The sequence below is a fragment of the Engystomops pustulosus genome, chromosome 3, assembly GCF_040894005.1.
Source record: "Engystomops pustulosus chromosome 3, aEngPut4.maternal, whole genome shotgun sequence".
NCBI lineage: Eukaryota > Metazoa > Chordata > Amphibia > Anura > Leptodactylidae > Engystomops > Engystomops pustulosus.
The window spans coordinates 141,306,867-141,333,352 of NC_092413.1; the positions used below are offsets into that span (position 1 = coordinate 141,306,867).

The 26,486-nt window shown below is 43.7% G+C and overlaps 1 protein-coding gene across 3 annotated transcripts in view; it reads left to right on the top strand.

Annotated features, from left to right (window-relative positions):
- The window catches only part of CSMD1 (CUB and Sushi multiple domains 1), a 1,135,715-nt gene that overhangs the window by 1,066,277 nt on the left and 42,952 nt on the right, over positions 1–26,486 (top strand). For all 3 annotated transcript variants that reach the window (XM_072142316.1, XM_072142317.1, XM_072142318.1), the window contains 2 exons: positions 1,618–1,800; positions 26,038–26,214. In XM_072142316.1, the coding sequence (XP_071998417.1) occupies positions 1,618–1,800; positions 26,038–26,214 (360 nt within the window). The remainder of the gene's footprint in view (positions 1–1,617; positions 1,801–26,037; positions 26,215–26,486) is intronic.

A 26,486-nucleotide genomic window follows, 5' to 3' on the forward strand; every position in this document is an offset into this window, starting at 1 on the left:
ATGTAGATGTATCGATAATTTTATGACTTGTATGACAAAAGGATGTAAACGGGGAAAGATGGTGTGGCTTCAAAGAGAAAAGGGTGTGTGCCAGAAATTATGCAAATGCATTGGAAATTTGGCTAATTTTTCTGGTGTAAAGACGAGTTGCAAAGTATCAGTAAACAGTCTTAAACAACAGATATTTATCATTCAACACTTTAAGATTGTCTATTTAAATTAGTTTTGGACACTTTTGATAAATCTGCCCCTCTAAGTTATTTTTTTAAGTCTGCCTATTGTATTTTAATCCTGTCTTTAATATGTATTGTATTATAACTAAAGGTTACTAGATAGTGTAAGAAAAGTACTTTGATGGCAACCATTATTTTATTGATAACCCAGATCTTCCAAAGCAACTGATACAATACAAGACAATACAACTTTATTGATCCCCTAGGGAGAAATTATTTTGTACATAGTGTTTCGGCAATTGTTATTCAGTTAGACACAGGTTTAACAATACAAATACATAAATACTTCAAGAGGCGCATTTTTACATGTTGCTAGTTCCTTGGTTGCATAAAAACATAGATACAGGACTTTGCAATACAGCACAATACAGGTGACATGACACATTACATACAGGGAAGGAATTACGGTACAAAAAATATACCAGTCACAATAACACATAGACTAGACAGACATGTATAGGGGATATTACATTAGGGGTGCCGTTGTGGTGCTGAAAGTGTTGTAGTGAATTAGTGGTGTGTGGCTGCTGCAGGTATTGGTTTGGCAGCAGAGACACTGACCGAAGCTCCACTGTAGCCAAGTACCGGCGCTTAAGCTGATTGGTTGTGGCTGCCACTGGAACCATGGTGTAGCATCCTCCTGACTTGCTATAAGGCCGATGTTGTGATCACTTACAGTTCAGGTGTTCCAATGAAGCTGCTACTGATGCTCTTGGCTGCCAGGATTCATTACTGGAGGTCTGTTGCAACATGTTGTGGGACATTAAGCCCCTACTGCTGCTGATCCGCTTGTTGGGGATTGTTAGAGTGAGAGGCCAAGTTAATGCCGCACAGGCAGCCACCTACAGCAGCGCCATTTTGACAGTGCATCTTTTCTAAGTGCCACCACAAGTATGCAAATTCTGAAGTGGGAAGGTGATGAAAGAAAGAGTTTATTTTGTTTTCTGGATATGAATGCCTGATGCCTTTGACTTAATCACTATTGGCAATGGCATTTAAGGGGTAAAACAGTGAAGATTGGTTAGGTGATGTAGCAGTAGTCTTGCTAGCACAAATGGACTTATGCAATTATTGTATGTTCACAACTTCATGAGTTATGTGATCGTGTAGTGCATTGGGATGCACCATATAATTTCAATCCCTGACATTTACAGTAGGTACATAGTATTGGGTTAAGGGCTAGGGGAAATGTATACTTTGTCGAATGAGCTGGATGATCAAAAGGGTCCACTGAAAAAGTAAAATGGAAAAGTCCTTAAATATGTTTATTATTTAGGTTGCTCTTCTTTTAAAAGAAAAATATAAACATTTTGGATGGTGCTTATTTATTGATTGTTTTATCTGTATATTTTAAATGATAACTAATTTGAATATATAATTTAAGGAAATAATCCTGGAATGTGCGGTGACCCGGGGATCCCAGCTCATGGATCACGTCTTGGAAATGAATACAAAATTAAAAGCTTACTTCGTTTTTCTTGTGAAATGGGGTATACATTAATAGGATCCATTGAACGAACTTGTTTATCAAATGGGTCATGGTCTGGAATGCAACCATCATGTGAAGGTAAGTACTATGTCCTGACATTTCCATCCATGTACAGTATGTCTATCTATTCAGCCTATATACACAAGTCATTGGCCTCAATTAGTTGTAATATTAGAATATTAGATTCAATAGGAATCTAATTGTAGACCAATGAACTGATAGATAAGTGCATTTCAAAGTCAGACATGTACTGTAGCTGTGTCGAGATTCAGCACTGATAGAAATGGATTTGAATTGTGTAATATGTGCACACGTTCTAAATTATTACTGTCATTAAGGCTCTACTATTCTCTAAGCCTTCAGACTTCCACTAAATTGGTATTTTTATTATATAACTGGAAATAAAACTAAAGTAAGGTATGATTTAATATCATTTCCCACTGTTAATTTTAATAGGCTACAGAGAAGGTAATGAATACTGATTTGCTGCTTCAAAACTAATTTGAATGATATCTGAAATAATGACCTCTAAATGTAACACAAACATTATGATGTAAAGCAGAAAGGAGTCTTAGAATTTCATTACACTGAACACTTGGCTTACATAAAACTTACTCGTACTATTGCGGGTGGCCACTTGCAGCTATAGCACCATTTTTTTTAAAACCCCTTCATGACTGGCCTGTTTTACCCCAGAATGACCATCCATTTTAGCCAAGTTTATATAGGACAGGTTTGCTTAGTGAAATGGTTGAAATCCAATCCCAAAACCCTACCCAAACCCAATGCAATCACATTTGCACAGTCCTACAGATAGAGAGTAATCAGAGCTGTGTGATATAATGATCTACGTGCCTGTGTCACAACACATGACCATGAATAGATAAACCCACTGGAAGTTAACATAGAAGCTTTTTATAACATTACAGACATAACATTAAGCAGAGATCTAGAAACTGTGAATAATGTATACAGACAGTGTATTGTAAAATAACTTTCATTATACAAACAATAATATTTATTTCCTGAAATGGGAAAACACCACCACAATTTACACCACAATACTAACAGTCCCTTCAGGTAGGGAATGTAATATCCTTTCTACAATTCCCTATTTTATTTTAAAATTTCCCCAGTAACCTCTAAAAAATCTCCCCCAAAGTTTAGCAGATATAACTCCACTAGCCTCATTCTCACATGAGTCAAGTTAAGTGGTTAGAAAACCAAACAATCCGGAACCACAAAGATACACATAAGTTTCAATGCTGTATCAACACTACTGCCAGGAGATCCTACCAAACTGAACTAAGTCCTCTCATATCTCCATAGCTGAAAATAATTCCGACTTTGTGAATGAAAACAAGTCTTTATTGCACAATTTATTCCTAAATTACATCACAAAATATTATTTGACTAAAAATACCCCATTAAAAAGGACCTAAAAACACAAAGCAAAACAACACGGACAGTGTGAACATATATGGAGAGGCAACACATAAAACAAGAAATTACATCATAGGCGCTGGTAAAAAGATTTTCAAAGTACTAAGGTTCCACACAACAGATAAGCGATGCGGTACAGCATATCAAAATCACTCAATGAATAATATCAAAAGTCCAATCAGTGGTTGCAGCAGTATTATCAATTCAGATACCCCTATCTTTGGTTCTATAGTACCAAGAAACATGCTTCTTTTGTCTTTTTAAAGATAAGAATCTCTTCTTTTAGAACACATTGGGCTTACAGTTCTGTGAGCTACAGAGTTGGGCATGCATGCAGTTACAATATTCATGGGTACTGAATCTTTATCTGAAACTCACTTTTCAAATTATATGTTTTGCTGCCTGTATCTGTGGTTCTGTATCTCACAAAGTAATAAGCCTGATGTACCTATAATATGAGGGGAGAGGAGTCATATTTGCCTGAGTTTGGGGAAGAATTTTTTTTATACCTAAATGAGTAAGATTTCACATGAAAGAGGAAATTCTTTTTAAGCATTACCTGAGTAGAATAGTATTTAAGTGGGGTAAAACCTGGCGACAGGTCTTCTTTAAGCATACAAAGTGATACAAGTAAGGAAACCAACCATGAAAATGTTTATGATAACAATCTAGCAACAGGGTAATTCCTTGCCAGATCCTGATTGGAGTTGCCTTTATTTGTCACCCCTGAATTTACACAAAAATAAGCAAATGTTGATGATCCTCGTACTCAGATATATTGTCATTATTCAGTACACTGTTTCTCTAATGTCACAAGAGGATTATATCATAATTTATTATGACCACTGAAATGAAAATAATCACTGTTAATTAGCTAAGTGTTAAAACTAGAGATGAGCGAACATGCTCGTCCGAGCTTGATGCTCGGTCGAGCATTAGGGTACTCGAAACTGCTCGTTGCTCGGACGAATACTTCGCCCGCTCGAGAAAATGGCAGCTCCCGCCGTTTTGCTTTTTGGCGGCCAGAAACAGAGCCAATCACAAGCCAGGAGACTCTGCACTCCACCCAGCATGACGTGGTACCCTTACACGTCGATAGCAGTGGTTGGCTGGCCAGATCAGGTGACCCTGGGATAGACTAGCCGCTGCCCGCGCTGCTCGGATCATTCTGTGTCTGGATGCCGCTAGGGAGAGAGCTGCTGCTGGTCAGGGAAAGCGTTAGGGTGTTCTATTAGCTTACTGTTAGGCAGGAGTGATTCTCAAAGAACCCAACAGCCCTTCTTAGGGCTACAATAACGTTCTACTTTTTTTATTTTAATTTGCATCTAGTACCATTTTGTGAGGAATTAGCAGGGGGACTTGCTACCGTTGTGTTTAGCTCTTAGTGGCACACATATCCATAGCAAAGACCGAAGTGGGAAAATTTAGTAGGGGTTGGATTTCAATTAGGCACTAACTCAGTGTCATCTCATCTGGCATAGTAGTGTGCTTTGATACTTGGCTAGAAAATAGCCATAGGAGAATACAAAGAGCTTACTTACGCATACAGTAGCGTTCTATATATTTGATTTCTGGTTGATCTGCTGGTGGCTGTACTTTCTGCAGTGCATGTACTAGCCAATTCTGAGCAATTTGTAGTGAGACTTGCGACCGCTGTGTTCTGCGCTTAGTGACGCACATATCCATAGCAAAGACCGAAGTGGGAAAATTTAGTAGGGGTTGGATTTCAATTAGGCACTAACTCAGTGTCATCTCATCTGGCATAGTAGTGTGCTTTGATACTTGGCTAGAAAATAGCCATAGGAGAATACAAAGAGCTTACTTACGCATACAGTAGCGTTCTATATATTTGATTTCTGGTTGATCTGCTGGTGGCTGTACTTTCTGCAGTGCATGTACTAGCCAATTCTGAGCAATTTGTAGTGAGACTTGCGACCGCTGTGTTCTGCGCTTAGTGACGCACATATCCATAGCAAAGACCGAAGTGGGAAAATTTAGTAGGGGTTGGATTTCAATTAGGCACTAACTCAGTGTCATCTCATCTGGCATAGTAGTGTGCTTTGATACTTGGCTAGAAAATAGCCATAGGAGAATACAAAGAGCTTACTTACGCATACAGTAGCGTTCTATATATTTGATTTCTGGTTGATCTGCTGGTGGCTGTACTTTCTGCAGTGCATGTACTAGCCAATTCTGAGCAATTTGTAGTGAGACTTGCGACCGCTGTGTTCTGCGCTTAGTGACGCACATATCCATAGCAAAGACCGAAGTGGGAAAATTTAGTAGGGGTTGGATTTCAATTAGGCACTAACTCAGTGTCATCTCATCTGGCATAGTAGTGTGCTTTGATACTTGGCTAGAAAATAGCCATAGGAGAATACAAAGAGCTTACTTACGCATACAGTAGCGTTCTATATATTTGATTTCTGGTTGATCTGCTGGTGGCTGTACTTTCTGCAGTGCATGTACTAGCCAATTCTGAGCAATTTGTAGTGAGACTTGCGACCGCTGTGTTCTGCGCTTAGTGACGCACATATCCATAGCAAAGACCGAAGTGGGAAAATTTAGTAGGGGTTGGATTTCAATTAGGCACTAACTCAGTGTCATCTCATCTGGCATAGTAGTGTGCTTTGATACTTGGCTAGAAAATAGCCATAGGAGAATACAAAGAGCTTACTTACGCCTACAGTAGCGTTCTATATATTTGATTTCTGGTTGATCTGCTGGTGGCTGTACTTTCTCTAGTGCATGTACTAGCCAATTCTGAGCAATTTGTAGTGAGACTTGCGACCGCTGTGTTCTGCGCTTAGTGACGCACATATCCATAGCATAGACCGAAGTGGGAAAATTTAGTAGGGGTTGGATTTCAATTAGGCACTAACTCAGTGTCATCTCATCTGGCATAGTAGTGTGCTTTGATACTTGGCTAGAAAATAGCCATAGGAGAATACAAAGAGCTTACTTACGCATACAGTAGCGTTCTATATATTTGATTTCTGGTTGATCTGCTGGTGGCTGTACTTTCTGCAGTGCATGTACTAGCCAATTCTGAGCAATTTGTAGTGAGACTTGCGACCGCTGTGTTCTGCGCTTAGTGACGCACATATCCATAGCATAGACCGAAGTGGGAAAATTTAGTAGGGGTTGGATTTCAATTAGGCACTAACTCAGTGTCATCTCATCTGGCATAGTAGTGTGCTTTGATACTTGGCTAGAAAATAGCCATAGGAGAATACAAAGAGCTTACTTACGCATACAGTAGCGTTCTATATATTTGATTTCTGGTTGATCTGCTGGTGGCTGTACTTTCTGCAGTGCATGTACTAGCCAATTCTGAGCAATTTGTAGTGAGACTTGCGACCGCTGTGTTCTGCGCTTAGTGACGCACATATCCATAGCAAAGACCGAAGTGGGAAAATTTAGTAGGGGTTGGATTTCAATTAGGCACTAACTCAGTGTCATCTCATCTGGCATAGTAGTGTGCTTTGATACTTGGCTAGAAAATAGCCATAGGAGAATACAAAGAGCTTACTTACGCCTACAGTAGCGTTCTATATATTTGATTTCTGGTTGATCTGCTGGTGGCTGTACTTTCTGCAGTACATGTACTAGCCAATTCTGAGCAATTTGTAGTGAGACTTGCGACCGCTGTGTTCTGCGCTTAGTGACGCACATATCCATAGCAAAGACCGAAGTGGGAAAATTTAGTAGGGGTTGGATTTCAATTAGGCACTAACTCAGTGTCATCTCATCTGGCATAGTAGTGTGCTTTGATACTTGGCTAGAAAATAGCCATAGGAGAATACAAAGAGCTTACTTACGCATACAGTAGCATTCTATATATTTGATTTCTGGTTGATCTGCTGGTGGCTGTACTTTCTGCAGTGCATGTACTAGCCAATTCTGAGCAATTTGTAGTGAGACTTGCGACCGCTGTGTTCTGCGCTTAGTGACGCACATATCCATAGCAAAGACCGAAGTGGGAAAATTTAGTAGGGGTTGGATTTCAATTAGGCACTAACTCAGTGTCATCTCATCTGGCATAGTAGTGTGCTTTGATACTTGGCTAGAAAATAGCCATAGGAGAATACAAAGAGCTTACTTACGCCTACAGTAGCGTTCTATATATTTGATTTCTGGTTGATCTGCTGGTGGCTGTACTTTCTGCAGTGCATGTACTAGCCAATTCTGAGCAATTTGTAGTGAGACTTGCGACCGCTGTGTTCTGCGCTTAGTGACGCACATATCCATAGCATAGACCGAAGTGGGAAAATTTAGTAGGGGTTGGATTTCAATTAGGCACTAACTCAGTGTCATCTCATCTGGCATAGTAGTGTGCTTTGATACTTGGCTAGAAAATAGCCATAGCAATAGGATAGCATTGTTTGGTTTTAAAAACTCAAAAAAAAAACAAAAAACACAAAAAAAAACAAAAAACACAAAAAAAAACAAAAAAAAGTTAAAAAAAAAATAAAGTTATAACTCTCATTTTAAAAATGTTTAACCCGAGGGCTAGGGGTAGAGGACGAGGGCGGGGACGTGGGCGTCCAACTACTGCAGGGGTCAGAGGCCGTGGTCCTGGGCGGGGTGAGACACCACCCGCTGATGAGGGAGCAGGGGAACGCCGCAGAGCTACACTCCCTAGGTTCATGTCTGAAGTTACTGGGACTCGTGGTAGAGCACTGTTGAGGCCAGAACAGTGCGAACAGGTGATGTCGTGGATTGCTGACAATGCTTCGAGCAATTTGTCCACCGCCAGTCAGTCTTCCACGCAGTCCACCCATGTCACCGAAATCGCCACTCCTCCAGCTCCTGCACCTCAGCCTCCTCCCCCCCAGTCTGCCCCCTCCCAGGAAAATTTGGCATTTGAACTGGCATACTCTGAGGAACTGTTTTCTGGACCCTTCCCACAGTCACAAACCACTTGTCCGGTTGCTGCTGAGCTATTTTCCGATGCCCAGGTTTTCCACCAGTCACAGTCTGTGGGTGATGATGACCTTCTTGACGTAGTGGAAGTGTGTAAAGAGGTGTCCGACGATGAGGAGACACGGTTGTCAGACAGTGGGGAAGTTGTTGTCAGGGCAGGAAGTCCGAGGGGGGAGCAGACTGAGGGATCGGAGGATGATGAGGTGACAGACCCAAGCTGGGTTGAGAGGCCGGGTGAACACAGTGCTTCTGAGACGGAGGAGAGTCCTCGACCAGAACAGGTTGGAAGAGGCAGTGGTGGGGCCAGACGGAGAGGCAGGGCCAGAGCTGGTGCATCAGCGCCAAATGTGTCAACTAGTGAAGCTCCCGTGGCGAGGGCTCTTGCGGCGAGGGCTGGATCTTCAGAAGTCTGGAGGTTCTTTAAGGAAACACCGGATGACCGACGGACTGTGGTGTGCAACATTTGCCAAACCAGGCTCAGCAGGGGTTCCACCACTACTAGCTTAACTACCACCAGTATGCGCAGGCATATGAATGCTAAACACCCCACTCAGTGGCAACAAGCCCGTTCACCTCTGGCCGTGCACACCACTGCTCCTTCCCCTGTGTCAGCTGCTAGTCAGCCCCCTGCCCAGGACCCTGCCACAAAAACCCCATCGTCGCCTCCACGATCCTCCACAGCATCCACCAGCGTTCAGCTCTCCATACCCCAGACGCTGGAGCGGAAACGCAAATATAGTGCAACCCACCCGCACGCCCAAGCCCTTAATGTGCACATTTCCAGATTGCTAAGCCTGGAGATGCTGCCCTATAGGCTAGTAGAGACCGAGGCCTTTCGCAGCCTCATGGCGGCGGCCGCCCCTCGGTATTCGGTCCCCAGCCGCCACTACTTTTCCCGATGTGCCGTCCCAGCCCTGCACCAGCACGTGTCAGACAACATAATCCGTGCCCTGACCAACGCCGTTTCTGACAAGGTCCACCTGACCACGGACACGTGGACGAGTGCTGCCGGGCAGGGCCACTATATATCTCTGACGGCACATTGGGTTAACTTGGTGGAGGCTGGGACCGAGTCTGACCCTGGGGCTGCTCCTATACTGCCGACGCCGAGGATTGCGGGGCCTACCTCGGTCCAGGTGTTTCAGGCCTACTATGCCTCCTCCTCCTCCCACCCCTCCTCCACCTCCTCCTCCGAACTACCATCCGTGGGCACGGCGCCATCAGTCGGTAGCTCTAGGCACAGCAGCAGTGCCGTCGCTAAGCGACAGCAGGCGGTGCTCAAACTGCTGAGCCTAGGCGACAAAAGGCACACCGCCCAAGAGCTATTACAGGGCATCACGGCGCAGACTGATCTGTGGCTGGCACCGCTGAACCTCAAGCCGGGAATGGTTGTGTGTGACAACGGCCGTAACCTGGTGGCGGCTCTGCAACTCGGCAGACTGACACATGTGCCATGCCTGGCCCATGTGTTAAATCTGATAGTTCAGCGTTTCCTCAAGACATACCCCAATCTGTCTGATTTGCTCACGAAGGTGCGCCGCATCTGTGCGCATTTCAGGAAGTCCAGCCCAGATGCTGCCACTCTCAGGGCAGCGCAGCGCCGCCTCCAACTGCCCGCTCACCGACTGTTGTGCGACGTGCCCACGAGGTGGAATTCAACACTGACCATGTTATCCAGAGTTTACCAGCAGCGCAGAGCGATTGTAGACTGCCAGATGTCAACTTCCACCAGAACTGGTAGTCAGGTCAGTCAGCTTCCTCAAGTCTACAATGAGGAGTGGACGTGGATGTCTGATATCTGTCAGGTGCTGAGTAACTTTGAGGAGTCAACACAGATGGTCAGTGGCGATGCCGCCATCATCAGCCTCACCATCCCGCTGCTTGGCCTGTTGAAAAACTCTCTGGTCAGCATGAAGTCGGAAGCTTTGCGCTCGTCACAAGAGACAGGGGAAGAATATTCCCTTGTTAATAGCCAAAGCACCCTCAGGTCTGTTTCTCAGCGCATATCGGAGGAGGTGGAGGTGGAGGAGGATGAGGAGGAAGAGGAGGAGAATGTTGGCGAGACACAAGAGGGGACCATTGTTGAGTCCTTTACTGTTCAGCGTGTATGGGCAGAAGAAGAGGAGTTGGAGGAGTTGGAGGAGGAGGAAATGGACAGTCAGGCCAGTGAGGGGAGTGAATTCTTACGCGTTGGTACTCTGGCGCATATGGCAGATTTCATGCTAGGCTGCCTATCCCGTGACCCTCGCGTTCAAAGAATTTATTCCAGCACCGATTACTGGGTGTTCACTCTCCTGGACCCACGGTACAAGCAAAATCTTTCCACTCTCATCCCTGCAGAGGAAAGGAGTGTGAGAATGCATGAATACCAGCAGGCCCTGGTGCACAAGCTGAAACAGTATTTCCCTTCTGACAGCGCTAGCGGCAGAGTGCGTAGTTCTGCGGGACAAGTAGCGAGGGAGAGTAGGCGAGCAGGCAGCTTGTCCAGCACTGGCAAGGGTACGCTTTACAAGGCTTTTGCCAGCTTTATGTCACCCCAGCAAGACACTGTCACCTGTCCCCAGTCTCGGCAGAGTAGGGCTGATCTTTACAGAAAGATGGTGAGGGAGTACGTAGCTGACCATACCATCGTCCTAAATGATCACACAGCTCCCTACAACTACTGGGTTTCAAAGCTGGACATGTGGCACGAACTGGCGCTGTACGCCTTGGAGGTTCTTGCCTGCCCTGCCGCTAGCGTCTTGTCCGAGCGGGTTTTCAGTGCAGCTGGTGGCATCATCACCGATAAGCGTACACGCCTGTCGACTGACAGCGCTGACAGGCTGACGCTTATTAAAATGAATAAAGGCTGGATTTCTCAGAATTTCCAATCTCCACCAGGTGAAGGAAGCTCAACCTGAATAATTGATCCACTCCTCCTCCTCTCCATTTTCCTCCTTCTCCTCCTCTTTGTACAGTAAAGCAGAGGAAAATGGCTATTTTTTGACAGGGCCCACTGGCTCTTGCTATAGTACTTCATGCATTTAATTTTTCTGGAGGGCCACCTACCCGGTCCTCTGTTTGAAACAATTTTTGTGAGTGCCACATACAGGCACTCAATCTATTCCATTTTACTGCAGGGCCACCTACCTGCTCCTCTGGTTTGAAACATTTTTGGGACTGCCACATACAGGCACTCAATCTATTCCATTTTACTGGAGGGCCACCTACCTGCTCCTCTGGTTTGAAAAATGTTTGGGACTGCCACATACAGGCACTCAATCTATTCCATTTTACTGCAGGGCCACCTACCTGCTCCTCTGGTTTGAAACATTTTTGGGACTGCCACATACAGGCACTCAATCTATTCCATTTTACTGGAGGGCCACCTACCTGCTCCTCTGGTTTGAAAAATGTTTGGGACTGCCACATACAGGCACTCAATCTATTCCATTTTACTGCAGGGCCACCTACCTGCTCCTCTGGTTTGAAACATTTTTGGGACTGCCACATACAGGCACTCAATCTATTCCATTTTACTGGAGGGCCACCTACCTGCTCCTCTGGTTTGAAAAATGTTTGGGACTGCCACATACAGGCACTCAATCTATTCCATTTTACTGCAGGGCCACCTACCTGCTCCTCTGGTTTGAAACATTTTTGGGACTGCCACATACAGGCACTCAATCTATTCCATTTTACTGGAGGGCCACCTACCTGCTCCTCTGGTTTGAAAAATTTTTGGGACTGCCACATACAGGCACTCAATCTATTCCATTTTACTGCAGGGCCACCTACCTGCTCCTCTGGTTTGAAACATTTTTGGGACTGCCACATACAGGCACTCAATCTATTCCATTTTACTGGAGGGCCACCTACCTGCTCCTCTGGTTTGAAACATTTTTGGGACTGCCACATACAGGCACTCAATCTATTCCATTTTACTGCAGGGCCACCTACCTGCTCCTCTGGTTTGAAAAATTTTTGGGACTGCCACATACAGGCACTCAATCTATTCCATTTTACTGGAGGGCCACCTACCTGCTCCTCTGGTTTGAAACATTTTTGGGACTGCCACATACAGGCACTCAATCTATTCCATTTTACTGCAGGGCCACCTACCTGCTCCTCTGGTTTGAAAAATGTTTGGGACTGCCACATACAGGCACTATCCAAATTAAATTGTCTCCATAGCAGCCTCCACACGTTGTCTCCATTGCTACCTCCAAAAGTCGTCCATATAGCTGCCTCCATACATCGTCCCTTTATCAAACGAGGTGTGTCAGGCAGAAATTTGGGTTGTTTTCATGGATTCCACATCAAAGTTGTTAACTTTGTCGCCACCCTGCTGTGTTATCCACAAAATATACTGGCAAACTTTTACCATTTAGGGATATTATTTCAGCGCTTCTTGCGCATCTGTTTACATTCCCCTCACCCGGCATATCCTAAACTTATAAGAACGCTACTACACTTGATCTTATACAAAAGGTTCTTAGAAGTGCTGTTTGGGGAGTAGCCTAGAGACAGGGGCTTGAATTGGCGAAAGCTCGCCTGGCAGCGGAGCGCCAGCTCCATGCGCATCATGCGCTTCTTGCGCATCTGTTTACATTCCCCTCACCCGCCATATCCCAAACTTATAAGAACGCTACTACACTTAACTTGGTGCAGGCTGGGACCGAGTCTGACCCTGGGGCTGGTCATATACTGCCGACGCAGAGAATTGCGGGGCCTACCTCGGTCGCGGGGCCTACCTCGGTCCAGGTCTCAAAGGCCTACTATACCTCCTCCCACCCCTCCTCCACCTCCTCCTCCTCCGAATTCCTATCCGTGGGCATGGCGCCATCAGTCGGTGGCTCTAGGCACAGCAGCAGTGCCGTCGCTAAGCGACAGCAGGCGGTGCTGAAACTGCTGAGCCTAGGCGATAAAAGGCACACCGCCCAAGAGCTATTACAGGGCATTCCACATCAAAGTTGTTAACTTTGTCGCCACCCTGCTGTGTTATCCACAAAATATACTGGCAAACTTTTACCATTTAGGGATATTATTTCAGCGCTTCTTGCGCATCTGTTTACATTCCCCTCACCCGGCATATCCTAAACTTATAAGAACGCTACTACACTTGATCTTATACAAAAGGTTCTTAGAAGTGCTGTTTGGGGAGTAGCCTAGAGACAGGGGCTTGGATTGGCAAAAGCTCGCCTGGCTGCAGAGCGCCAGCTCCATCCCAAGATCCAACTAACATAGTTGCAGCACCTTTAATCTACTACTAGTTCACTGCCTCCATAATAATAATAATAATAATCTTTATTTATATAGCGTCATCATATTCTGTAGCGCTTTACAAATCATAGGAAACAAATACAAATGTAATGTAACAGAGCACAACATTTGTATGGAACAACAGGAGTGAGGTCCCTGCTCGCCAGAGCTTACGGTTTATGAAGATGATGGGGTAACACGAGGTAAAAGAATATTTAATGGTCAAGCCATTCTTCTTAGGGAATAGAAAAAAATATAATAAATGGAATTGCTGTCGCTTGAACCACTCAGCCGTCATCTTATATACCAGGTCCAGGGTGAATGGGACTGCAGAGAAGTCTGGTGCCTGTTGGTTGCTGGATAACAGATGGGAGGACGACACAGGACGGGTTAGTAGAAGAGTTAAAACTTCATGCAGTTAATGAGTGTTATAGGCTTGCCTAAAGAAATGGGTTTTAAGAGCACGTTTGAAACTTTGGAGGTTAGGTATTAGTCTGATAGTCCGGAGCAGAGCATTCCATAGAATTGGTGCAGCTCTAGAGAAGTCTTGGAGACGCGAGTGGGAGGTCCGCACTAGGGTAGAGGTTAATCTAAGATCACTGGCGGATCTAAGAGCACGGGTTGGGCGATAGACTGAGATAAGAGAGGAGAGGTAGGGGGGTGCAGCATTATACAGAGCTTTATGGATGAGGGTTATTATTATTTTAAACTGTATTCGAAAGGAGACTGGCAGCCAGTGCAGCGACTGGCATGAACTGTAAGCATACATGGTCCCCTTATCAAACGAGCTGTGTCAGGCAGAATTTTGGGTTGTTTTCATGGCTTCCATGTTAACTTTGTCGCCACCCTGCTGTGTAATCCACAAAATATACTGGCAAACTTTTATCATGTACCGATATTATTTGAGCGCTTCTTGCTCACCTCCTTTGGTTCCTCTCTGACACCCATTGGTTTGAAGCCTGAGTCCAATTAGGGTATGTCGCCATGCCACTCTCTAGCCTGCTGCCGCTGCCTCTGCCTCTGCATGCCGTCCCCTATAGTGTCAGGGTCAATTATTGGATGTTTTACATGCTATCTAGCTTCATTCTGTCACTCTGTCATGGCCATGCTGTTGCCCATAATTTTGGCATAATGGTGCGATTAAGCAGCCTCAGAGGCATCCATGCATGCTGCCCCTGCTGTTTCCTGTCCATTTCCGTGGTGTTTCCATCCTTTTCTGAGGTTCCCAGGTGTTTGGCCAAGCTTCCCTGTGCAGAGCCTTGGTCCCCTTGAAAAATGCTCGAGTCTCCCATTGACTTCAATGGGGTTCGTTATTCGAGACGAGCACTCGAGCATCGGGAAAAGTTCGTCTCGAATAACGAGTACCCGAGCATTTTAGTGTTCGCTCATCTCTAGTTAAAACCTTTGTCTATTTTGTGAGCTGCAGTGGACTCACTGATAACTAGAGCAGAAAATCTCACCAGGTAATATAACTATAGTGCAAAGCCCTTGTAGTTAGATGCTCCCTGTGAAGTGCTCCTTCTTAAAGAGAAGCAATTATTTTGTGCAGACTGTCATTCTGGAAGAGTAGCAAATGCACAGCACATGAAGTGAGAACAATGATTCCCACTTATGAGTTGCTGCTTTGAAATCCAGAAAGTTATTTTTAAAGCGCTAAAATTCATTAGGGGTATATTAGTAGGATATCATGCTCGGTACTAATGAGATCCCTAGCTAGCCACCACTGCATCCGACTTGCTGAGCAAGTATATCACATAGCTTAAATCAGCGGTGAACTTTAAGAGAAAGCACTGACATTTATTTTACATCTGATTACAAAAATAAAACAGACAATTCAATCCTTCAGAAATAGATCAGAACTCGATTTATTCCCAGCGCACATTAGTCCACTCAATGTAAAAGACTGCATGTTATTATGTAGAACATAACATCATTAATATTGACATAGTCAACTTCATAACCATTTATCTTTATGTTCGAAGTAAAGTAAATACATAAATATACTTAAAAATATAAATGCAAGTTCCCCCTGCGAGGGGTGTTTAGGCACTTTCTTGATTATTCATTGAATAAAATTTTGTTGAAACTAAAAATATATAGATGCAACACTTTTATTTTTGCTTCCATTTTATATGAATACACCAAAATAAATATGGAATATATGGAAAACACCATGAAGCAAAAAAGACCTAGAAAACAACAATAGAAAATTATATAATATAGGGTATACATCTAAAGTCCATATAAAAACCAAGTACATAATGAATAAAATCACAGTGAAAACATGTTGTCTGAAAATTAGATTTTAGAGTTACCTTTTATTGTGGAAACCAGTACATCTTTGCCAAAATCTGTCTAATCAACATTTTTTAATGATTACATTTTTTATTTTAAAGTTTTTTTTAACTTTCTTTTACACAATATAAACTTAAATTGTTACAACACTACCCACAACTTACACTTCCACCCGAGAATTTTCAAAATAAAACAGTTTACCTATTGGTGCATCCAATAGCTTATGTATTCCCTTTATTTAGTTTATTTTCTCCCCCTTTCAGGGCTAAAGCTCTTTCATGTATTATAATTGTCCACTTCCAGTGCCTTCTTACACATCAAATGAGCTAACAGGTCTTTAAGAACACATTGTCCAATCAGTCCGATACTAGCTCCATGCGGTTTTCGTAGCTGATTCATAATGAGATGAACAGTTAAATATTTTAGAGATTCTGTTCAGGGCACTCTCCCAAACAAAAGCGAGATATGATGCAGCTCATCCCCTCTCAAAAGACAAATAAGGTGTTGATTTAATAAAGACTTGCCACCAGTGTATTACTGTTAGACCTTTGCATGTTAGTTTTCCTTTAAAGAAAGAATTTGGGATAGCTATTGATATAGCTTGAAACTAAAATAAAGACTGTTTGGTAGAGTCATCTCTGGAAATCTGCTTTGCCAAGCTATTTGACCAACCGAAGATATTTCAATCAGCCTCTTGACATGCCTGATATGACACAACTGTGAGGTGGATGGATTATCTCAAAAAAAGGAAATATGCTCTCTAACACAGATTAAGACAAATTAGTGAATAATACTTCAGAGACAAACCCTTCTTGTATACATAACAACACTAGTTTCTAATGCTGGGTTCACACCATGTTTTATGTATACGCTGACAAATAGTGGCAGACGGAGGCATAGTTGTTGTCTGGCCACTATACATCCTGTCCAAACAAAAACTTTGGGTCTACTCATCTCTCTCTATATATATGTTGATACATTTGTGGACGTCTGGATAAATAATATAACCAATATGATTATATTGGTATAAAAGCAAGCTACGTCTTTCATCCTGCAGCTTTCAACTTAGCAATCAATGTATGTGCTCACTGGAGGCAATGGATGGTGATGGGGACCGGGTGCAGCCTATTGCATCTCTCCCTAGTCAAAGACATCACTGGGGGAATGCCCTGTTGCTGTTGTCGATGTAAACTCCCTCCTTCCCCCCACATTCAGGGGGGAGGGTGGCTCGCTGGGAGACATATACATCTGTGCCATATATTGTAAAGACATGTCTGAATCCTCTTGATATGTCTTTACAAGGTATGACACAAAAAGTAGTGTGAACCCAGCCTAACCCTTTTAGGATGCAGCACATTCTTGTTTTTGTATTTCTGTTATTATACTCTCCACCTTCAAAAAGTGATAACTTTTTATTAGAGATAACAAATTTCTATCATATCTTTGAATCTTGTAAAAAAAAAAAATCCGCTGTAATGCCATTTTCTCATATTCACAACTTTTTCAAACTTCATTCTACAAAGTCGGGTAAGGTGTTGAGCTGATGTTTTTATTGATGGCATTAAAGGACTTATATGACCTTTTGATCATATTTTATTCATATACTAATGGTTTGCAAAGGGAGTAAAATCAGCAATTTTTTCGTGTTACCGACTTCACAGCATGGGATAATAATTTATAGAGGCGAGGGGACCTGAAGGTTCCTTTTATGTCCGGGTGATTCCCAATCATTTATATGTTCTCTTCACACATGACGCACCCAAGCCCAAACAAAAGCTTTGGGTCTACTCATCTCTCTATATATATGTTGATACATTTGTGGACGTCTGGATAAATAATATAACTAGAGATGAACGAACATACTCGTCCGAGCTTGATGCTCGTTCGAGCATTAGCATACTCGAAACTGCTCGTTGCTCGGACGAATACTTCGCCCGCTCAAGAAAATGGCAGCTCCCGCCGTTTTGCTTTTTGGCGGCCAGAAACAGAGCCAATCACAAGCCAGGAGACTCTGCACTCCACCCAGCATGACGTGGTACCCTTACACGTCGATAGCAGTGGTTGGCTGGCCAGATCAGGTGACCCTGGGATAGACTAGCCGCTGCCCGCGCTGCTCGGATCATTCTGTGTCTGGATGCCGCTAGGGAGAGAGCTGCTGCTGGTCAGGGAAAGCGTTAGGGTGTTCTATTAGAATAGTGTTAGGCAGGAGTGATTCAACAAGAACCCAACAGCCCTTCTTAGGGCTACAATAACGTTATACTTTTTTTTTTTTTGTTTGCTTGTGGCTGGGCTTGCTGGCACTAGTAGTGCAGCTAGTACCATATTGTGAGGAATTTGCAGGGGGACTTGCTACCGTTGTGTTTAGCTCTTAGTGACACACATATCCACCTCAAACACCAAAGTGGGAAAATTTATTAGGGGTTTGATTTCAATTAGGCACAGTCTGCCATTTCCTTTTTATTTTACGTTTATTTTTTCATAACTCAGCGTCATCTCATCAGTGTGCTTTCATACTTGGCTAGAAAATAGCCAAAGGAGAATCCAAACGGCTTACTTACGCCTACAATAGCGTTATATATATTTTATTTCTGGTTGATCTGCTGGTGGCTGTCCTTGCTGCAGTGCATATACTAGCCAATTGTCAGGAATTTGGAGTGAGACTTGCGACCGCTGTGTTTAGCGCTTAGTGACGCACATATCCATCGCAAAGACCGAAGTGGGAAAATTTATTAGGGGTTGGATTTCAATTAGGCACAGTCTGCCATTTCCTTTTTATTTTACATTTATTTTTTCATAACTCCGCGTCATCTCATCAGTGTGCTTTCATACTTGGCTAGAAAATAGCCAAAGGAGAATCCAAACGGCTTACTTACGCCTACAATAGCGTTATATATATTTTATTTCTGGTTGATCTGCTGGTGGCTGTCCTTGCTGCAGTGCATATACTAGCCAATTGTCAGGAATTTGGAGTGAGACTTGCGACCGCTGTGTTTAGCGCTTAGTGACGCACATATCCATCGCAAAGACCGAAGTGGGAAAATTTATTAGGGGTTGGATTTCAATTAGGCACAGTCTGGCAGTTTCTTTTTATTTTAAGTTTATTTTTTCATAACTCAGCGTCATCTCATCAGTGTGCTTTCATACTTGGCTAGAAAATAGCCAAAGGAGAATCCAAACGGCTTACTTACGCCTACAATAGCGTTATATATATTTTATTTCTGGTTGATCTGCTGGTGGCTGTCCTTGCTGCAGTGCATATACTAGCCAATTGTCAGGAATTTGGAGTGAGACTTGCGACCGCTGTGTTTAGCGCTTAGTGACACACATATCCATCGCAAAGACCGAAGTGGGAAAATTTATTAGGGGTTGGATTTCAATTAGGCACAGTCTGGCAGTTTCTTTTTATTTTACGTTTATTTTTTCATAACTCAGTGTCATCTCATCAGTGTGCTTTCATACTTGGCTAGAAAATAACCAAAGGAGAATCCAAACGGCTTACTTACGCCTACAATAGCGTTATATATTTTATTTCTGGTTGATCTGCTGGTGGCTGTCCTTGCTGCAGTGCATATACTAGCCAATTGTCAGGAATTTGGAGTGAGACTTGCGACCGCTGTGTTTAGCGCTTAGTGACGCACATATCCATCGCAAAGACCGAAGTGGGAAAATTTATTAGGGGTTGGATTTCAATTAGGCACAGTCTGGCAGTTTCTTTTTATTTTACGTTTATTTTTTCATAACTCAGCGTCATCTCATCAGTGTGCTTTCATACTTGGCTAGAAAATAGCCAAAGGAGAATCCAAACGGCTTACTTCCGCCTACAATAGCGTTATATATATTTTATTTCTGGTTGATCTGCTGGTGGCTGTCCTTGCTGCAGTGCATATACTAGCCAATTGTCAGGAATTTGGAGTGAGACTTGCGACCGCTGTGTTTAGCGCTTAGTGACGCACATATCTATCGCAAAGACCGAAGTGGGAAAATTTATTAGGGGTTGGATTTCAATTAGGCACAGTCTGGCAGTTTCTTTTTATTTTACGTTTATTTTTTCATAACTCAGCGTCATCTCATCAGTGTGCTTTCATACTTGGCTAGAAAATAGCCATAGCAATAGGATAGCATTGTTTGGTTTTAAAAACTAAAAAACACAAAAAAAACTAAAAAACACAAAAAAACACAAAAAAAGTAAAAAAAAAATTAAAGTTATAACTTTCATTTTCAAAATGTTTAACCCGAGGGCTAGGAGTAGAGGACGAGGGCGGGGACGTGGGCGTCCAACTACTGCAGGGGTCAGAGGCCGTGGTCCTGGGCGGGGTGAAACACCACCTGCTGATGAGGGAGCAGGGGAACGCCGCAGAGCTACACTCCCTAGGTTCATGTCTGAAGTTACTGGGACTCGTGGTAGAGCACTGTTGAGGCCAGAACAGTGCAAACAGGTGATGTCGTGGATTGCCGACAATGCTTCGAGCAATTTGTCCACCACTCAGTCTTCCACGCAGTCCACCCATGTCACCGAAATCGGCACTCCTCCAGCTCCTGCACCTCAGCCTCCTCCCCCCCAGTCTGCCCCCTCCCAGGAAAATTTGGCTTTTGAACTGGCATACTCTGAGGAACTGTTTTCTGGACCCTTCCCACAGTCACAAACCACTTGTCCGGTTGCTGCTGAGCAATTTTCCGATGCCCAGGTTTTCCACCAGTCGCAGTCTGTGGGTGATGATGACCTTCTTGACGTAGTGGAAGAAGTGTCCGACGATGAGGAGACACGGTTGTCAGACAGTGGTGAAGTTGTTGTCAGGGCAGGAAGTCCGAGGAGGGAGCAGACTGAGGGATCGGAGGATGATGAGGTGACAGACCCAAGCTGGGTTGATAGGCCGGGTGAACACAGTGCTTCTGAGACGGAGGCGAGTCCTATAGCAGAACAGGTTGGAAGAGGCAGTGGTGGGGCCAGACGGAGAGGCAGGGCCAGAGCTGGTGCATCAGCGCCAAATGTGTCACGTAGTGAAGCTCCCGTGGCGAGGGCTCCCGCGGCGAGGGCTAGATTTTCAGAAGTCTGGAGGTTCTTTAAGGAAACACCGGATGACCGACGGACTGTGGTGTGCAACCTTTACCAAACCAGGATCAGCAGGGGTTCCACCACTACTAGCTTAACTACCACCAGTATGCGCAGGCATATGAATGCTAAACACCCCACTCAGTGGCACCAAGCCCGTTCACCTCCGGCCGTGCACACCACTGCTCCTTCCCCTGTGTCAGCTGATAGTCAGCCCCCTGCCCAGGACCCTGGCACAAAAACCCCATCGTCGCCTCCACGATCCTCCACAGCATCCACCAGCGTTCAGCTCTCCATACCCCAGACGCTGGAGCGGAAACGGAAATATAGTGCAACCCACCCGCACGCCCAAGCCCTTAAAGGGGTTGTGTCACCATAGCAGAAATTCATACTCTAGCTCAGTGCACTGTAAGCTATACTTTCACCATTTACTGTTATTAGAAAATATGCAGCCTTACTGAGCTATTCTGCTGTAAGGTGACTGCTGGCTCCCCTGCTGGTAGCTGTGTCCCGTCCTGACTGCCTTCTCCCCTGGCCGAGTCTGCGCACAAGGAATCACCTTCTGCTCGTCTGTTTACATCTCTGACTGCAGATTCCTCCACTGTCTCAGACTGAAGGAGACCAGCTGACAGGGAGCAGCCAATGGGAGCGAGGGGGAGGGGCCGAATGAGCTGTGCAGCCGAGTGCAGTGTGGTCTGTATTGAATGTCTCAGTGATAACATCAGGCTCCACCAGTGCAAACAGGGCACATTATAAGGTATTTACACCTAGGAATACAGAGGGTCCATGCAGATCACAGTCTGCCCCTAACATGGCTGTAGCTCTAACATATTACAGTGTAGCAGCTCTTCCCTTCCCCTCACCATGTATCCACCATTAGTCAAAACAAGTAAAGGAGCTGAGCCCTGACCTCACTTCATCTCACACATGTCCTGCAGCCCTCCTCCTGTAAGTCCTGACTACTGAGCATCCCTCTCTACTACCCTGCTGTCCTACAAAGAACCCCTGTCCCTGACTAGCAGGAGACCATCCAGAGGTCAGCAACATGTGAGTGTCTGTCTATCTATCTATCTATCTATCCATCTGTCTATCTTCTATCTATCTATCTGTCTATCTTCTATCTATCTATCTCCTGTCTATCTATCCATCTGTCTATCTATCTATCTATTTATCTATCTATCTCCTATCTATCTATCTATCTATCTATCTATCTATCTATCTATCTATCTCCTATATATATATCTATCCATCCGTCTGTCTATCTATCTATCTATCTCCTATCTATCCATCCGTCTGTCTATCTATCTATCTATCCATCTGTCTATCTTCTATCTATCTATCTATCTATCTCCTATCTCTCTATCTATCTATCTATCCATCTGTCTATCTTCTATCTATCTGTCTATCTTCTATCTATCTATCTATGCATCTCATATCTATCTATCTCATATCTATCTATCTATGCATCTAACCTATGAATCTGAGGCACGGGGGAATCGTGGTAACACCTCATAGAACCCTTCAGGCTCATTAAAATCATTTTAAAAGTTGATATTAGAAGGAAGGAGGCCATGGATGACAAATATAAGAAGATCCCACAGTCCCGGTGCCTGGATCTATGAGTAATGTCTATGGTTTATCAGGATGGATTAAGATGGTAGTTGGTAGTGGAATCTCCTATCATTACCTATTCTGATTTCCTATTCACACACGTTTGGTATCATTATACAGACACAGGCACTCTCCACCTTCAAAAATCCATAACTTTTTAATTTTTCCGTGTACAGATCGGTGTGAGGGCTTATTTTTCTGTGTACTGCCAGAATTCCAAATGTGGTGAAATTAGCAAAAAAAAAAAAAAAATGCACCACTTTTGCATTTGCCTCACTTTCTTGAGGGGTCAGTTTTTACGACTTTCACTGTGCGCTCCAAATAACACCTCTGCTTTATTCCCACCCCCCATAGTGTGTGTATATAATATATATGTATCACAAGTTAGTCCTCAGTATAGTATATATATGTTATATTTTATGAGAAAAAATATTTATAAAAGCTGTCTATATTGCCCCTCGCAGCCAATCCTAGCTCATATTTAATTTTTTTTATATGTGTTTGAAGAACGTATATCTTAGCTGTTATTGGCTGTTATATGTATCTCACATATACAGTGGTGAAAGGTGAACGAAACAGTGTCACGGCTTTGGTGTAGGAGACATGGCGTTTCTTTAGCAGAATCAGCTGTAGTAAGTCTAGGGACTACTTTAACACATCAGGTGGAAGCATACCCTATGAGAGAGAGACGCCTGTAAAGCATTATAGGACTTATGGTTGAACTGCCTCTGTCAGTGCTGTGCATGTGCCCGCTAGGCCCCTCCCACATCTGCTTTTCTGTGACACAGAATAGATGCCGCACAAGCATCAAAATAACAAATACAAAAGTATTTATAATTCCAGGTAACCATTATGAATAGATTTTTGAAATATTTTAACCTCTTTGTGAGCATTTTGAAGTAATTAGTTTCGTGGCATAACCCCTTTAATGTCCACATCTCCAGATTGCTTAGCCTGGAGATGCTGCCCTATAGGCTAGTAGAGACCGAGGCCTTTCGCAACCTCATGGCGGCGGCCGCCCCTCGGTATTCGGTCCCCAGCCGCCACTACTTTTCCCGATGTGCCGTCCCAGCCCTGCACCAGCACGTGTCAGACAACATCATCCGTGCCCTGACCAACGCCGTTTCTGACAAGGTCCACCTGACCACGGACACGTGGTCGAGTGCTGCCGGGCAGGGCCACTATATATCGCTGACGGCACATTGGGTTAACTTGGTGGAGGCTGGGACCGAGTCTGACCCTGCGGCTGGTCATATACTGCCGACGCCGAGGATTGCGGGGCCTACCTCGGTCCAGGTCTCAAAGGCCTAGTATACCTCCTCCTCCTCCCACCCCTCCTCCACCTCCTCCTCCTCCGAATTACCATCCGTGGCCATGGCGCCATCAGTCGGTAGCTCTAGGCACAGCAGCAGTGCTGTCGCTAAGCGACAGCAGGCGGTGCTCTAACTGCTGAGCGTAGGCGATAAAAGGCACACCGCCCAAGAGCTATTACAGGGCATTCCACATCAAACTTGTTAACTTTGTCGCCACCCTGCTGTGTAATCCACAAAATATACTGGCAAACTTTTATCATTTACCGATATTATTTCAGCGCTTCTTGCGCATCTGTTTACATTCCCCTCACTCGCCATATCCCAAACTTATAAGAACGCTACTACACTTGATCTTATACAAAAGGTTCTTAGAAGTGCTGTTTGGGGAGTAGCCTAGAGACAGGGGCTTGGATTGGCGAAAGCTCACCTGGCAGCGGAGCGCCAGCTCCATGCGCATCATGCGCTTCTTGCGCATCTGTTTACATTCCCCTCACCCGCCATATCCCAAACTTATAAGAACGCTACTACACTTGATCTTATACAAAAGGTTCTTAGAAGTGCTGTTTGGGGAGTAGCCTAGAGACAGGGGCTTGGATTGGCGAAAGCTCGCCTGGCAGCAGAGCGCCAGCTCCATGCCAAGATCCAACTAACATAGTTTGAACTGCAGCACCTTTAATCTACTACTAGTTCACTGCCTCCATACATGGTCCCCTTATCAAACGAGCTGTGTCAGGCAGAATTTTGGGTTGTTTTCATGGCTTCCATGTTAACTTTGTCGCCACCCTGCTGTGTAATCCACAAAATATACTGGCAAACTTTTATCATGTACTGATATTATTTGAGCGCTTCTTGCTCACCTCCTTTGGTTCCTCTCTGCCACCCATTGGTTTGAAGCCTGAGTCCATTTAGAGTATGTCGCCATGCCACTCTCTAGCCTGCCGCTGCTGCCGCTGCCTCTGCATGCCGTCCCCTATAGTGTCAGGGTCAATTATTGGATGTTTTAGATGCTATCTAGCTTCATTCTGTCACTCTGTCATGGCCATGCTGTTGCCCATAATTTTGGCATAATGGTGCGATTAAGCAGCCGCAGAGGCATCCATGCATGCTGCCCCTGCTGTTTCCTGTCCATTTCCGTGGTGTTTCCATCCTTTTCTGAGGTTCCCAGGTGTTTGGCCAAGCTTCCCTGTGAAGAGCCTTGAAAAATGCTCGAGTCTCCCATTGACTTCAAGGGGGCTCGTTATTCGAGACGAGCATTCGAGCATCGGGAAAAGTTCGTCTCGAATAACGAGTACCCGAGCATTTTAGTGCTCGCTCATCTCTAAATATAACCAATATGATTATATTGGTAAAATAATGTTATGTGTTCTAGAAAAAGACATGTTTTGAATTTTTACATTTTATTTAGTTTTATTTCAGATACTTTAACCCTAGGGGGTCTGATTATTCATACAATATATTGCAATATTACTGTTTCGCATTATTATTGTTTCGCATTATTACTGTTTCGCATATAGTGGCAGACCATTACATTTCAGGTTATATGACAGGCCTGTGAATCTCTGAGAAAGACATGGCTGTCATAACAATCTATCTACACTGTCCTCGTCAAGTTAAGAATGGGTAGACAGGATTGGGAGATAACAATCTGATCAATGGTCCCATTCTTACTAATTGAATAATATTGCATAATAAATTGCACAGCACTAACTTATGTTCTACACTCCCATTCACTTTGTATGAGAGTTTCAAAGGTAGACAAGCCCCATGCTCAGTGTACACATGCTTGACTTGCAACATTTCATTTGAAAAGGGAGAATAGGATCCCTGTTCTTGTGGCTGTGGGGGTTCGTTCTCATGGGTATGAGATGACAATTGAATATACCTCTTCAAACCTGTATATAAAAGTGTAAAAAAATATTGTTTTGGCTAGAGTAAGGCATCAGTCCTTCTATTAACTGTTAAAATTGTTTTTTTAATTTGAAGTGAGGTGGCTTTAGAGAACCTTATCTAAAATAATCTAGGCATGACCCAAAACACATGTTATAAATAGGCATCTAATGATACCATTTAGTAAAAAATTGTATCATTATACAAGATTAATTGAGCCTATTAAGCCTAATGAACTCATGAATAGACAGAGTAGGTGTATTTTGTTGTTTTGTGTACTCTTATATAATACAAAAAACAACTTGCTAAAGGAGGTTTTTTTTAAGATATTGAATTTTGGCTTACAAGGACATAAACTTTGGCTAACAAGGATATTAGCAGCACTGGATGTAATGACATGCACACCATTCATGTGCACTACCACAGTGACTGGTGTGATAAACACAAGCCTTCAAAGCTATCTCTAATGTTTAAAATCAATGTTCTTGCCTTAATCCCACTTGTCACTTCTGTGCAACTATGTTGATTTTAGCTCCATCTTTCTGACAGCGGTATCCTGTGGAAATCCTGGAACTCCAGCCAATGGCATGATCATTTTCAGTGATGGGATACTTTTCTCCAGTTCTGTCATCTATGCCTGCTGGGAAGGTTACAAAACATCAGGGTTAACTACTCGACATTGTACTGCCAATGGAACCTGGACTGGAAGTGCTCCAGATTGCTCAGGTCAATAACCAAATGTCAGAACAGATTAGAAAAGTGTCAGAAGTTTTTTTTTTTTGCCTTTTCTTTTTTTATGCACAGAATGACTATTGATTTTACTTACTTCTTTTTCTCTTTCTTCAGATTGACTTGTTTCTTAAACCTATTTTAAAAAATAATCAGAGAGAAACCATCATTATCTATCCAGCTATCTATCAATCTACCTATCTATCCAAAGAAAATCCAGAGCAGTGTGGCATAAATTCAATTAAAAGAAATCTACCATCGGGAATCTA